Source organism: Drosophila yakuba, chromosome 2L (assembly GCF_016746365.2).
Source record: "Drosophila yakuba strain Tai18E2 chromosome 2L, Prin_Dyak_Tai18E2_2.1, whole genome shotgun sequence".
NCBI lineage: Eukaryota > Metazoa > Arthropoda > Insecta > Diptera > Drosophilidae > Drosophila > Drosophila yakuba.
In genome coordinates, this window is record NC_052527.2 from 513,891 (window position 1) to 529,197 (window position 15,307).

General features: G+C 46.8%; 3 protein-coding genes across 3 annotated transcripts in view; 2 read left to right on the forward strand and 1 right to left on the reverse strand.

Annotated features, from left to right (window-relative positions):
* The first annotated feature begins 318 nt into the window (after positions 1–318).
* On the forward strand, positions 319–3,824 carry LOC6526313 (mediator of RNA polymerase II transcription subunit 15). The gene is made up of 7 exons (XM_002087399.4): positions 319–476; positions 531–1,305; positions 1,365–2,076; positions 2,208–2,350; positions 2,405–3,025; positions 3,081–3,180; positions 3,243–3,824. Exons 1-5 carry the CDS (start codon positions 424–426, stop codon positions 2,972–2,974), a joined length of 2,253 nt encoding a protein of 750 aa, XP_002087435.1. The 5' UTR covers positions 319–423; the 3' UTR covers positions 2,975–3,025; positions 3,081–3,180; positions 3,243–3,824.
* LOC6526315 (zinc finger protein ush) overlaps positions 3,404–15,307 on the forward strand; it is a 67,123-nt gene continuing 55,219 nt past the window's right edge. The window contains exon 1 of the mRNA XM_002087401.4: positions 3,404–3,493. The gene's annotated coding sequence lies outside the window, so the exon portion shown is untranslated. The remainder of the gene's footprint in view (positions 3,494–15,307) is intronic.
* Positions 3,638–6,941, reverse strand: LOC6526314 (Krueppel-like factor 10). Its single transcript, XM_002087400.4, has 2 exons — positions 6,658–6,941; positions 3,638–5,413 (listed from the first exon to the last, which is right to left on the reverse strand). Exons 1-2 carry the CDS (start codon positions 6,724–6,726, stop codon positions 4,196–4,198), a joined length of 1,287 nt encoding a protein of 428 aa, XP_002087436.1. The 5' UTR covers positions 6,727–6,941; the 3' UTR covers positions 3,638–4,195.

Sequence of the window (15,307 nt, forward strand, 5' to 3'; positions counted from 1 at the left end):
AAGCAATCAAGGGGTGCTAATTGATCTCGCTTCGTGCAATGTTTACCGTTAGACTAAATAACCGATGGTTAACCAGACTGCCAAAACACATGAAGATTTGTTAACTAAAAATTTAATATATTTGTTATAATATTTTATGAAAATTACACGATTCCTTAATTTTTGGGTCATTTAAACGATAATTAAAAAATGCTTCAAATATCCAGCTCTATGTAGTTGGTTTAAAAAATTAAAATACATATTTAAAAGACCGTTACAAGAAATGCTACATTATGTTAAATAACATGGCGATGTAAGAGCCTTTTGGCAATTAGGCGGTTCCCTGGAACGGTCACACTGTGCTTCGAGAAGAGGAAGAATGAATTTGTGAATCGCGATTTAATTGGTTTAAGGATCTCAAAACTCATTTCACTGTTACCCAAAATGACCGACGACTGGCAGAGCCAAAAGTTCCGACAGAATGTCATCTCCAAAATGTAATATGCAAAAGATTTCTGCGATTTCCAAACTTAAACTTCTGTTTTTTGCAGCCACGACTTGTTGCCACCAAATGCGCAGGACCAGACTAAAAATGCCGGCGTTATGGAGAACCACATATTTCGAAAGTCGCGTACGAAGGACGAGTATTTGGGTCTGGTAGCCAAGCTGTTTATGCATTACAAGGACATGTCCCGAAAGTCCCAGCAACAGCAGCAGCAGCAACAACAGCAGGGTGGCCCGCCCCCAAATGCAGAAATGGGCGGCGGGCAGAATATGATGCAGGATCCACTGAACGCACTGCAGAATCTTGCCAGTCAAGGGAATCGCAATCCCCAGATGATGCCCATGGGCGCCGGAGGAGGAGCTCCAGTGCCCGGAGGCCCCGGAACCGCCTCTAATTTGCTGCAATCCCTGAATCAGCAGCGCCCTGGACAGCAGCAAATGCAGCCCATGCCCAATATCCGTGGCCAAATGCCCATGGGTGCGGGTGGAGCTGGGGCCCAGCAGATGATGCAGGTTCAACAGATGCAGCAAGGCGGAAATGCCCCAGGAGTGATGAACGTGATGGGCGCCGGCGGCGGTCAAAATCAGGGACAGATTGTCGGAAATCCCGGGCAACAGATGGGCGTGGGCGTTGGCATGCCTAACCAAATGGTAGGACCGGGACCGAACAGTGGACCTGCTGTCGGCGGAGCCGTCGGAGCAAATGCTGCAGGTGCAGGAGCAGGTGGCCCCGGGCCAAATCAGATGCAGGGCGGGCCAATGAACGTAAACGCCATGCAACAAATGCCTCCCATGCAGCAGATTCAGCAGAGCCAAATGGGGGTAAGTTATATCATTGCTGACTATGATCAAATAATAATATGTTTCGTTTCTTTCTCTAGATGGGTATGAATCCCATGATGCGGATGGGCCAAGGCAACGGAATGGGCGGACCCCAAGGAATGCCCGGCCAGGGTATGCAGGGAATGCCTCAAGGACCACACAATGTAGTTGGCGGACCTGCGGGTCAGCAACAAGTGGGTGGAGCAGGTCTGCCCCCCAACGCTGTGCAACAAGGAGGAATGAACCCCATGGGCGGGATGGGTGTGAACATGCCACCGAATTTGCAGCAAAAGCCAAATATGCCTATGGGCCAGGGGGGTCAGATGTTTCCCGGTAATCGAGGAGGCGTGGGAGTGGGTGGTCAACAGCCGGGACAGCCCTTCATGCGATCCAGTCCCTCGCCGGCGGATGCTCAGCAATTGCAGCAACAGGCTCAGCTTCAGCAAATGCAACAACAGCAGCAACAGCTGGTGGTGGGCAATCAGACGCCCACACAGCAACCCCCGACTTCGCAGATGTCCACGACCAATATGATTCCAAGTCCGGCACTGGTTCCCCAGTCCAGTCCGCAGATGATGCAGATGCAGAATCCGCAGCGCAATATTCGGCAGCAGTCTCCGAGTGCCTCGATCAACACACCTGGTCAGGTTACTGGTAACAGTCCATTTAATCCCCAGGAGGAGGCTTTGTACCGCGAGAAATATAAGCAGCTGACCAAGTACATTGAGCCTCTAAAGCGGATGCTTGCCAAGATTAGCAACGACGGAACAAGTAAGTTGATACCCTCACATTTGGTTGCCTGAACTAACTACCATTTAAAGCCAAAGTTAAATGTAAACCAATAATATCACGGGCTTATATATTTTTCTTGCGAGTAAACTAATACCCATGTTATTTAATAGATGTGGAGAAGATGACAAAGATGAGTAAGTTGTTGGAGATTCTCTGCAATCCTACACAGCGCGTGCCGCTCGAGACTCTCCTGAAGTGTGAAAAAGCCCTTGAGAAGATGGATCTCATCTCCTATTCCGGCCAGCAATTTGGCGTAAGTATATCCAGTTCAAACGGGTCATTTGATTAAATTCCTCGTTATACCTAGAAATCCTCGAATCCTTTGCTGGAGGTAATAAATACAACTCTCCAAAGTCCGGTAGCGAATCACACACTGCATCGCACATTCCGACCCACTTTGGAACTGCTCTTTGGTACGGACATAACAGCTCCAGTGCCCGCGAAGCGACCGCGAGTGGAGGAAAAGTCCACGACTTTTGAGCAGGAAGTGCCGCATGTGCTTCAAGGCGAAATTGCTAGGCTGGACACCAAGTTTAAAGTGAAATTGGATACCACATCCCAGATAAACAACAAGTCCATTCGCTTGATCTGCTGCCTGGATGACAAACGATTGCCCAGTGTTCCGCCAGTAAGTGTCAGTGTGCCGGAGGAATATCCGTGGCAGGCCCCGGACTGCTCCTTGGCGGAACAGGAGTATTCAGCCACCCCCTTCCTGCAGACGGTGCAGCAAGCTCTTATCGCCCGCATCTCAAAGTTGCCCAAGAACTACTCGCTCTCGCATTTGTTGGACACCTGGGAGATGGCCGTGCGACAGGCGTGTTCCCCCCAATCGAAACCCAGAGCAGTCTGTGAACTTTCCACTTTGCTGGGAGTTTAGCCCCACTATAAATTTACATTTTTTAGCCTAAGCTAAAAGTGCGTACATTACGTGAGTTCATTACTTGTTTATTTTAAAATCATTCTAACTTGCCCTTTCATTCTAGATATATTTTTATATTTATTGGAAGTTCTACCTAACTATCCAGCCTAATGCAACTATAAACATTTATTCTATCTAAGCTAAGCTAAATGTGTGGGAGTTAAGTAAGTTTATATCTGGTTTACTTCTAAATCAATGGATTTTTAAATTTCTGATTTTATTTTAGATGCCCGAAATGTCCCTAATTTGTTTGGATTTAAATATTTACATATAAGACAAATGGCTTTTATAGCTAAAACAAAATAAAACCAATTATTTCAAATAATATTGAGCTGCCGCGCATAAAAACATCCATCATATACACAAAACACACATCAATTAAATCAAAGCAAATTCTACTCATCAAGCAAAAAACATTCCACACTCAAGACTAAATTCAATACCAAATTTTATTATTCGGCTGAGATTTTTAAGAAGGTAAGCGCAAACTATTTGAATGGGGTTTGTAGCTATTCAATTTTTTTCAAAAATTTCTTTATCGTTATTTGGTTTCTCGCCAAAACGAAAGTCCCCGCAACAGACTTTTTCCCAATACTTGTTCCTCCCATTTCATACAATCGATTTAGTGTTCTTTGGAAAATATGTATATTTTCATTTGTTGAGATTGGAATCGTGGATGATCCATTATTTCTATTTGTTTTCTTTTACTTTTTTCACATTTAGCAATAAATACAATTGTGTGTGTTTAAGCTTAAGAGAATTACACCGACAACTATGGTACAATAGAAAAGAGTTAAGAAAACTTAAATATCACAGATGTTGGACGCCGAATGCGTCTCTTTATAATATGTACAAACACTAGGGATATTCAGAATATAAATCTGAAGAAGATCGCTTAGATAAGAAGTGGTTGGCGTGCTCCTGGAAAGGAAGTGGCATCTATCCGATTTGGGTATTACGTATTGAATTTGAAGTTGATATATGCTCAAAACGGTGACAAGATCTAGCTCCTAACTAAGCTTAAGTCTACACCAGCTACACGAGAGGAAAAAGGCCTTTCGAATTCGACTCGGATGTAAATTTGTTTTGCAATTTGGTGGGAATTTATCTCTGTTTAGCTGGCGATACTGTCGGGCTGAGATTGGTTCTGGTGCTGCTCTACTGCTCGTACTGCTCTTCTCATCGCTGCACTTGAAGCAGGGTTCCGCCGAATGTGAAACTGCTGGCCTGCTGCTGTAGCCTCAGCAGATCTTGGGCGCTGTAGACTTGCAAGCTGGCGGAGGTGATGGGCGAGGAACTGGCGCTGGAGCCCGCCGGTGCTATCGCCCGCAAATGGAGCGAGGCATCGCATAGGGAAGCCGCAACGGAGGCTGATGTGTTGTTGTTGGCCAGGGAGACATGTCGGTTCACTCCGTTCGCCTTATCCTTGTTGTGCCGTTTGACGTGCTTCGACAGGTGGTCGCTCCTCATGAATTTCTTCTGGCAGACACTGCATTGGAACTTCTTTTCGCCAGTGTGGGTCCGTTTGTGACGGGACAGCTCATCGGAGCGGGAGAATCGTTTGTCACAGTTCTCCCACTTGCAGATGAAGGGTCGCTCGCCGGTGTGAACCCTCTGGTGGGCCTTCAAGTGACTGCTTTTGAAGTAGTTCTTGCCGCAGTCGGGAAAACTGCACTCGTAGATGCGACTCCTGGTGGCCGCCGCCTGAGCAGCAGTAATTCTGGTTGTTAGTTTCTCCTCGGACATTGTGGGCGGTTTGGGTATGGGTGTGGGGCTCTGTTGGGCGGCCACTGTGCTGAGCAGAATAAGTTGGCTGGCAGTCGAAGCTACTGGGCTAACATAGATCGGTGTCAGAATAGGCTTGATTTCCTCCTCCTCGATGCTTTCCGCTGGAGCAGGTGGAGCTACAAGCTTGGGGGCTGGTGTCTCGGGTGTTTGTACTGGTGGTAGAGCCACTTCTGCGGCACGCTTCCTGTTCATTTTGAACTTGAGATTGCGCCACACATTGGCCTCTGGATAGTCGTCCTCCACAGTGGGTGGCACTGAACTTGTACTTGTGTTTGTGTTGGAAGAGGAACTGCAGCAGGAGGTTGAACTGGATGAGTTCTCGTCTTGGCTACTAGAGGAGACAGCGCCTGAACTGTTGACTCGCATGATGACGCTAACCCTTTCCGCCTTGTGATCATCGTCTAGCTTTTGATCCGGCGGCGGAGTCATGCTCATAGCAGGCTGTTCCAAACGGGGTTTCTTGTTGGGAACCGCCATTTCGGGAGTGTCGTCTTCCGTGTCTGAGGGATTGGGGGTGATGATCCCTCCATTTTTCTGGCTCTTTTGGGCCACCAGCTTGAGCTTGGCCTTGAGCAGGTTCTCGTTCACCTGTTGCTCGTCCTTGGCGACCTGGAATAGGGAAAGGACAAGTTCAGGGTTAGTGAGAGTTCGTTAACATTGTCGAGTTCAGGTTCTGAGCAGTGCATTCACATTCCCATTCACTTTTCGCTGACCAGCATTGACCCACAATAACTTTTCCCCGCAATTCGCTAATTACGCCGGCGGCTGGCAAGGCCGTTCACCGTTAACCTTCACACACCCCGCAGCAGACCACCCAACTCCAGGTTCAATGCTCCTTCGAAAGGCCAAGGGGACATTGTTTTTGGCGGTTTTTGAACTCTTTTAAAGGCCGTTTGGGGTGAGAGAATATTACTCATTAAATGTGGCTGCCTGTTGTGCTTTAAATTATGCACGTACAAATGTAAATGAGCATCAGTTCAGCGAAATGTACTGTCGGTCTTGAAATTAATGTTATCCATTAAAAAAAAAATGCTGTTAATTTTTAAATAGTTTCGAATATTCGATTTCTGAATCCCACGACTTAACTTTTATGAATAAAAATCTGAGCAACTGTTGCATTTACAGCGTATTTTCTAGAACTTATTGATATGGCCTACACCATTTAAGAGTTGCGCCTGAAAGCATGCAAGGAAAGTGCTGCCACACTGCAGATTTTATTATGACGTGCTTCAGGTGGCTGATTTTATGGGGACGGCGATTGCGAGGGGTGTATTATGACTCGTGCGAAGACGTCGAAATCTTTTTATGGGCTCGGCACGTTGCGCTCTAATGTGCGACAGTGTTTGTTTGTTTCTTTCTTTCTTGGCCAGATAAAAAACGAGGCAGAAATGTGACATGGTTTTATGGGTTGGGGCTTGGCCTGTTTGCCTAGCTTTTGGCTTGGCCCTCTCTTTCCTCTTACTCCCCCCTCACTCCCCGCTCCAATGCTCCACCGCAGTTGCTCGCCCACAGTTGCCAATTGGCAACTCACCTTCTCTCTCTCTTGCTTTTCTGTTGTTTTTTCCCAGTGGTGCCAAGTCCAATGTTCAGCTGCGGCCTCTCGCTCGCACTCACACATCACTCGCTGTGCATGCGGTGTTCACGTGAAAGCGTGCTGGCTGCGTGATCGAATGGCTGCGTGCGAGTGCGAGCGGGACGGAGCACTTTGTTTTTAGAAACGCGGCAAGTGGAAGCGAGAGCGAGCTAAGTACGATTCCGTTTGATTTTCCGCTGCCTTGAATGCACTATCCCCACTCAATAAGCACTAATTACACTAGTGTACACTGCATATATCCACTTTGTAGGTCACTTACGTTTTCCAACTTGTTTTCCCTCAGTGGGGGCGTTGCGGGCGGTGAAGGTAGCAAGGTATCCATGTCCATTGCACTTTCAAATTTTAGTTGCACTCTCTTTTTTTTTTTTGAAGAGTCTGTGTTTGTTTGTTTGTTTGTTTTGCTCCGGGGCTTATCACTTGGTTTAATCTCAGTTTGTGTGGATTTTTGCACTCTAGTTAACTTTGCACTGGCGCTTTCGAGTGCCGCTTGCCGATTTGGAGCGAAGGCGAACCGTTGCGTTCAGAATTCAAGAGACGAATGAAAAAGGCAAAGCCATTCAGCTCCCAGCAGAGCTGTCGCCGCCGACGTCGCTGCCGGCAGAGGCTGTGCAAGTGTGAGTGAGTGGAGCCGCCGACGACGTAATCACTGGGAAGCGTTCAATTGTGTGTGTGCGGGCCATCGTCATCGGCAGTGGAGCAACCAGTGCAATGTAACCCGGACGAACATCAGCCAGCAACGTGGGCAGCACCTCCTCGGGCTCCTCTCTCTCGGGCGCAAAAAGGTCAGGTCTCCTGCTCACTCACCTCTCGGCAGTCCACGTGCACCGCACAAAAATGACCCGTTAAGAATGAAATCTTCGTCAACTTACTTTTTAACTGTAAGGTTGGTGGGAAATAACTTGAAAGAGGTTCAGGTGAAGCCCCGACCTAAGATTTTCAATAATTTTGATTTATATTAATATCTTCGAAAAATCCATACGATGTTGTTGCCTTTTTCGAGAAGACCCAAAAATTCACCAAGTGACAAAGTTATTTCTTTCCGTGCAGGACGCAGACACACAGCCAGTAGGAGAGAGGCAGAGCACGTAATTAACGCATGGACGTCATCAGCTGTTCACTGCGGGGTCTTGTGTTTGGTGCTAAAGAGATCGGGGCAGCGTAGGAGGAGCTGGGGAGGGGAGGGGGCTCCAGGGGCTGTCTATTCATAGGCTATGCATGCCCAAGCCGCGTGCACAGCGCACACCAAGCGACACACTCACAGACACACCCCAAAGCCGTGACTGAGTAGCTGACGTAGTTGTTGCCACGGAAGTCTGTGAATAATCGGCTAAAAAAGATACTTAAAAACTGGCTTGAAACCTGGCAGACGCCCCTCAAGCTGGAATCTAAGACTATATATCTAAGCCGCATATATTTGCATTAACTTTGGAAGTCTGACTTTAAGCAGACGCTGATTTCATTAATAAACGAAAGGCAGAGTGCGAAAGTCGGAGAGTGTGGGAGCTCAACAGTTGAGATGGGAGGCATTGCCAGGTCCAAGAAACGGGGAGATAAGAAAGCTGAGTCACGAAAAGCAGGCGTTTGCAAAATGCGCTTGTTTACCAGGGGCATGTAACTCAATTAGTCGTCGATTGATTAAATTTATTTCGTTCGAAAACCCTCGAGGACACGTGTAAATTCTACCTGGCAATGCTCGACGTTCGCCTGTAACAGTTTTCAAAGCAAAAAGGGGCTCGTGCACAGAGCACACACACCAAAGAGCGAACGCAAGAAACAGCTGTGGCCATTGGCGCTCGCCCGCTCTCTTGCGCAACAACAACGAATAACTAGCACGCCATACCCCACACCAGACTTGTGGGGCGACTGTTCACGCCGTCTAGGGTATTCAGGGGTGGTATAGGGGCGCTAAACTAGATGCCGATTTCTGACAAATTCCAGAGTTATTTTTTCTCGCATTTCCTCAAAGACACTCTACATTTGTTGATACTAAACTCCGTGTGAAACTTTTTGAAGGTTGCTGTAAAAAATGGAATCTTTTTCCTAGCTCTTCGGTTTTATAGGGTATGCCCTAGTGGACCCCCTCGGAAAATAACCTTCTTACTGGCTGAGCAGCTCGCCTGGGTGTTCGGTGGTGTGCGTGAGTGTCTGTGTGGGTCCGTCTGGTATCACGCGTTGACCTCATGATGTTCACGTGAACATTTGTTGATACTTTGCCTGAGCGAACGATTGAGTGAGTGCGAGTAAGACGGGGCAAAAATGCCAGCAGTCTGTGGCGTGCCTATCTGTGTGGTTGTGTGCGTGTGGGGGTTTGCAGTACTTGCGTTTTTGTTTTTGTCTTCGCTTCGTGTTTGTTATTGGAATCGGAATTCGTGTGTAAATTTGCGCGGAACTGAAGCGATGGCCTCCACTCTCTCGCTTATGTGGGCGTGTAAATGGGCCGATATACCGTTACCGCAACCACTCCCCCCCCCACCCTTTTTGAATGCAAACTGCGGCGCAGTTGAGCCCCCCACCGACCTGTTCCTCCACACCCCGCAAATCCATCAAGCGCGAATTTATGTGCATTGCTGAGGCTGAACACAATCAGCGGACGCAGGTTAGAACTAAAAATAGACGTATATCTCGGCTCCCCGGCGGGTTCAAGTTCAGTTCCCTTGACTTGCATTCGCCCACGGAGATCCCACGCCCACCCACTTAATCTGGGCTGGCGAAATCCGGACTCGCAGAACTCACGTGTGCCCACCCACATACTTGCAAACGCACGTAGGCCGCTGGTCACTGGAAAAAACGGAGTGTCAGTACTATAAAATTTCGCCAGGAAGGCGAACATCCCAACTAGATTACAGTATTCTATTACTTTCTTAAATTCATTGCTAAATTATGAAGATTATTCATTTGGGAATAATAGAAACTAAAAATAAATCTTACTTCTGGGTTTAGATTTCAAAACTTGTTCTTCTAACACAAAAGTAAGCAAAATACCTTTTTCGCGGTGTGCCAAAGGCCGACTTAGATATACATGTACATATAGCTCTTCAGATTCCGCAGAGCGAGTTTGCGCATTGACGTAACTCTCTTCTGGCAACTGGCATCTGGCATTACGTAGCAGACACGTTGGCTCGGTGACGTCACACCCACGCTGGCTTCTTGCTCCTGTTGCGCGTCAAAGGTCACAGCATAATAAGAGTGACGTTGGCGTGAGCTTTAGCCGGGTTCAAGGCCTCCTACGCTGTTTATTTTATTATTAATAAGGAGAGAAGTTGCAACCAGAATGAAGCCACAGGCGCAAGCAGAAAATTTTCCGACGGGGGAGTTGGTCGAAATGTCAGTCACAGGTGGACCCTGACGTCAGAAGGCCTCGAAAAAGAACCCTGCTTGTTCATATTATGCATATGTATATCCATTCAATCATGTATTCCACGAGTGGCCCACAGCCCGTCCAAAAGTCATGAGGAACTGGTCTATAATTCGGCACGGCAACAACGTCAAACGCGTCAAATGCGACGCCCATTTTCCTAGTTTCCCTCGATTCCCATTCACAAACATTTTCCCCCAGTTTCTGTTTGTCGGCCTTTCCTGGCACACGGGCGTGGACAACGCTACAACATCGTCTGAAAAAGCGCCAAGATCGTCAAAAACTCTCCATGACGTCATGAGCCCAACTCGTGACTCCAAGTGCAGACTTTGTTAGCTTCTTGGTTTCATATTGCTTGTCCGCCTTTGACAAAAGGAGAAATAAACAGAAATTTCCATTGAGCTTGTGTGTAAACATGTTTACAAACAAGAAGATTTTCCATAATTGAGCAGAAACTTTAAAGTTTTTGGTGTGTAGTTGTGACTATTTATGAACTTTCTTATATTTCACCATTACGCGTAACCTCGTTATTGGTCTACAATGCGGGGATCTTGATAAAAACTAACATTTGATCTTGGATAATATGCCAAATATAAAAATGTTTATCTTTGCTATAAAGACTCACATGACCAACTCTAAATTGAGACCTTTTAATGAGTGATTCCCGATCTTTCCCCACTGTTGCTCAGCTAATAAAGCAAATGCAATATGTTATTAAAGATTTGATTATGAACTCGGGATCTCATTTTGCTACACCAAAGTCGTCTGATCTCTGAAGAGATATCTTTATAGATACTGCCCTTATAGAAGCTTTTCTATAACTACCCCCCACCTCGGGCTGTAATCCCCGCACTAATGATGCGCTTGCTCTCCCTCAGTCGACGGCTCTGCCTACGTGCCCACCGACGCGTTGCTCCAAAGCCGAAAGCTAAATCGGAACAGAATGGAACGAAACGCGGAGAACCGGCGTCTACAAATCTTTGGAGCAAGGCTAAGAGAGGTCTACCACGAGCAGCATGTAAACAGAGTAAGGGAAGGGGCGTAGACGACCTTCAGTCGGGATTGCGGTCTTGCCGATGGAAATTTACGATGACGCGAAGGTTTCCCCTGGTCACAGTTTAATGGAGTTTCTCTGGCGCCCTCATTCCTCGGCACCTCTCGCATTAATTCTCATGCGATTCCCGTTCTGGCGGCCGGTAAAAATCGACCTTGGCCCAGTTCCTATAGCTGCCAAATGTTGGTCTGAACTTGAAAGTTGTTGTCCCTGGAACGCAAGACGAAATCGGATGTGAATGGCAGAACATTGCATCGTAGGGATATAGACGTCCCTGAACCGGTTCAGGTGAACGCCTTAATGGCAACGCAGTTCATCTCATCATCAGTCGTGCGCTTGAAATAAACAACATCATCAATAAGTGGGAAATATGGTATAGTATAGTATAGTATAATATAGTTTATGGGACAAACAGAAACAAGTATTAATAATCCGTTCTCCGACTCAGGGATACCCGGTTCTTAGAACCTCTCTGTTATTAGTAAATAATACCTCTCATGGATGATATATGCCTATTCATTCATTTGGCAGGTACACATACAAGTTTTTTGCTATGTCAACATTTAAATGTAAGGTTTTAAAACTTTTGACCTTTAAAAAGCCTAACTAAAAACATGATCTAGTTGCGAAATATTCGTAGCTACCTTTTGAATAGTCTGATATTTGCCTATAGTTACCTGTGTTACTAAGAGTTACAGATCGAGATACTCTCTCATAGGCACACTTCACACCCTACTCATCTCACTCTCGATAAACAGGTGTCTACATCGTCTAGCATTCGTGCGAGCACAGTATTCCCTTGGTCCCACGAGTACCGCGTATGAATATATGGCACAAACATAAATAAATCTAGAATAAGCGCGCTGGAAGGCGCGGGAAGGGAGGCCGCTGATAGACCCGTTTTGTGTATGCCGCCGCCGACGTAGATTCCAATTCCAATTCCAATTCCGATGTTGGCGAGGTCGCTGGGGCGTCTGATTGGGGCCACGTGAAGTCAACGTGAACAGCGCGCGAAGAATAATAATAATTGCGTTATTCATAAAGCGGACATCTCCCCCGGACAGCAGTCGTCCATTTTTGGATCAACCCTACATCGGGGGTTGGGTTCGGACTAGGTTCGTGCTGATAAGGACTCGCGACTGATAAGCAAGATTCCCAGCTGGCCACCGCATGGGCAGTCTATACACACATAGGTACATATGTCCGTTAGTCCGTCCGTCGGTTGGACTCGTCCGTTAGTCAGTCACAACATGACCAAGAGGCGTGTCCGTTATCAGCGTAGGGGGGTTCTTATCAATTTCCTAGCCTGCCTCCCATGCGGCGTCAATGGGGGTTTATCAATATGGCAGGGGCTGGACTGGACTCTCGGGGATGGGAATGCGATGGGGGATCGTGAATGCAGGTGACTCGGTTCGTCATCTGCACGGCTGATCTTGAACTAGATTTCTGAATGGAATGAAACAAATTAATTTGGCGACCTGGATTGGGGTTATCTGGGTGGGGTTTCATTCAGCTTAATTATGACTTCCGGTGAGTGGAAGACGGCTTGGGGTCAATTTTCTGGCAATTAGATACGTTATATCTTATGCATTCAGCTTATGATACGATGGGTAAACAGCTGTGTCATACCATACTTTTCGTAGGTACAGTTGCACAAAACATCACCTGTTGTTGTAGCGCCAGCGTTATACAATCCAAAATTGAAACAGAATTATGATCGATTAAACACTCCCAAATCCGCAGTACCGATCTATCAGAATTACGCAACCCGTGTCGGAAAATCAGTCTACATCACATCTCATTACATCTCATGTGTGTATGTATATATGTACATACATATCTCACACCACTTCCGATTCTGTTTATCAAACTCATTGCCATTCGGCGGCAACGTGACCATTGGAATCGGAATGGAATCGGGCGTGAATCGGTTCCGAATCGGTTGGTGTGTTTATCTAAACCCGTGCCATGACGTAGCAGACCTTGTTTATGGGGTGTTGGTGGCTGGCTCCACGCTTGTTTTGCTTTTGCGTTGCGCACTAAGAGGTGGGCGGGAAGGGGAGGGGAGGGCAATGGGGAGTTGATAGGCGACGAACCCGCGATTAATGGATTGCCCTTGACGGGTCCGTAAACCCTTTCGCACAAGCTGTAGAAGGAGGCTCGCTGCCGGTGCCGGCAGACAAACAATGGAAATTGCCCAAGTGCTCAGCCCCTCAATACGAAGCTTTCTTCCTCTTTCATTTCTGCAATTTATTACTGCGGTGTACTGGTATTTCTGTTGACTTTGCTGCCTTATTGGCATTGTTGCGTTTGTTGGCTTAAGTGGGCGCGTTTGGGGCTGTGAATTGTGGATGGTCCGCCGGCCGGCGAAAGGGGAGCGACTTCTCAGTCTGTCGCTTATCTGCGGCGATTACAGACAGCCACGCATTGATTGTATGGCATGGCCCTATGTTTTCGAGTTCAGACACTATTACAGCACCCGCTGCTCTTTCCCTTTCAAAATGATGGCTTTGTGCATGTAGTAACATCAGTTTTGTACAGATTCCAGGGTATCGTTTAGAGTGTGCAGTTCTTTTTCCTAACACATTATAGCCGGAATTTTCCCTGGTTTACAGATTGCCTGCTCCCGTACTCAAGAATTTTCTCCCCCTATGATCAATAGTCATGAAGGAGAGGCGTGCACACCGATTTGAGTATTTAGCACATTTTCTACTGCCCTGCCCTGCTTCTGCTGCTTTTTCGATGGTTGTTGGCTAATCGAAGCACGAGCGCTAAAAGTGTATTTTGTATTTTGTATTTTGTGTTTTGTTGCTGCTCTGTGCTTGCCCACATTTCATTTATTTTTAGCAAGCCGACGCGTTTCAAATAATCAAAAGCAAGGCGCTTCGAAATCGAAGCTGTGGAGCTGCGTCTGTGGATGTGGAGAAAGAAGTGGCATCGCGGCACCTGAGGACCAAAGAAATAATTAACATATTTTCGCAAATTGCCCATCGTGTGGCCGGGGCCATAAATCGAAGATGCGAGGAATCGGGTGATCGGGTGATCGCATCGAAATCGAGGCACTCGAAACACGGGGCACGAGTTAAACATTACTCGATTTTCATTTTTGCCGGGGCTTTTGCACTTTGGCAAGGACAACGACGGAAGTGAACATCAAAACATGAACGAGTCGCAGCCACAAATTGCATGTAAGGTCAGCGAGCAAATTCACAATGCGTTGAACCAAGCCCAGTCGGAAAAATAAAAAATAAAATAAAATAAAATGGAGGCGGTTCGCTGACGTTGACTGCCTCTGCTCATGATGAGAAATGTGCCGGAGTGCAATGTCAGATTCGCCGCAATAACGCCAAAAGCGAGTAAACAAGTTAACAATGGTCACACTTGGGCATATCGAAGAAATAGGGCATAGTAGTGGCATATTAGTAAGCGGGAAAATTAACAAAAATTATCATTTTCGATTGGTGTGGTGAAAAGGGGCATTGAAAACATGAAGCTCAGCGGTTAATCCCTGATCAACTACTTAAGTCAGAGTTGGGCGGGTTTGACCTTTGGAATGACTTCACCTGCGTCACTCTTTCACTCTCTCTCGCTATCTCTCTCCCTCGTTCTAAGGCTGTCTCTCTCTTCAGGGTTCACCCAGTGTAGCATTGTGGTTCCGAACGCCAATCGGTGCGAAAAAAAAAAACATGCGTGAGGCGAATGATCGATGTGCAGAAGGTGAAGGTGACTCCGAAGGTGACCCTGAATAAGTGAAGGAGGCGCAAAGTTCGCCAAAATCCGACTTACGTTCGACTTACGAGTTCCACTTGTGGGTGAAGTACCGAAATACCACAGTAATCGGCAGAGTAATCGGCGGCATGAGCGATTTGAGCCCGAGCACATCACACATCACACATATTTCATCATCTTCCTCTTTTGCCCGGTCAAGCGACTTCGGTTCGAATCGCTATAAATAGAAGCGGCCAATTCGTGTCCGACTTGAGATAAGCGCCCCAGCGATGGCGACGTCGTCATCCGGGAAAGTGGATCGGGGAAAACACACGTCCATGGGAAACGGGCAGCTGGTCAAAGGTTGGAAATGCCCAATCCTGAATCAATTTAGGTCAATTTGCGCGTTGATCACATTTTTCCTATGCAGTCTTGTTTCCAACTTACTTAAAACTGTGTGCTAAGTATTTTACCTAACAATTTAACTTGAATACTTTTATTAAAAAGGGTTTGCTAGACATTATATGCTTCTGTGCAATCGATATTGTCTGTCTTAATTAGTTTAGTTTATATTTATACCCAAATTAAATGGCACTTTCATTTGCTGCCAGATGCCCAATCCCACCTATATTTAAACCCATCCATGGTCATTTGAAATCATTTGAAAAGGCGGTTTACAGTCGACATTACGTATACGCAGCATGGGACGAACCTACCGCAATGGCGACGGCCCCAATTAGCAGCGACTATTTAGCGGGCGGGAGAGCACCGAGTGCGAGTGCGAGCGAGAGA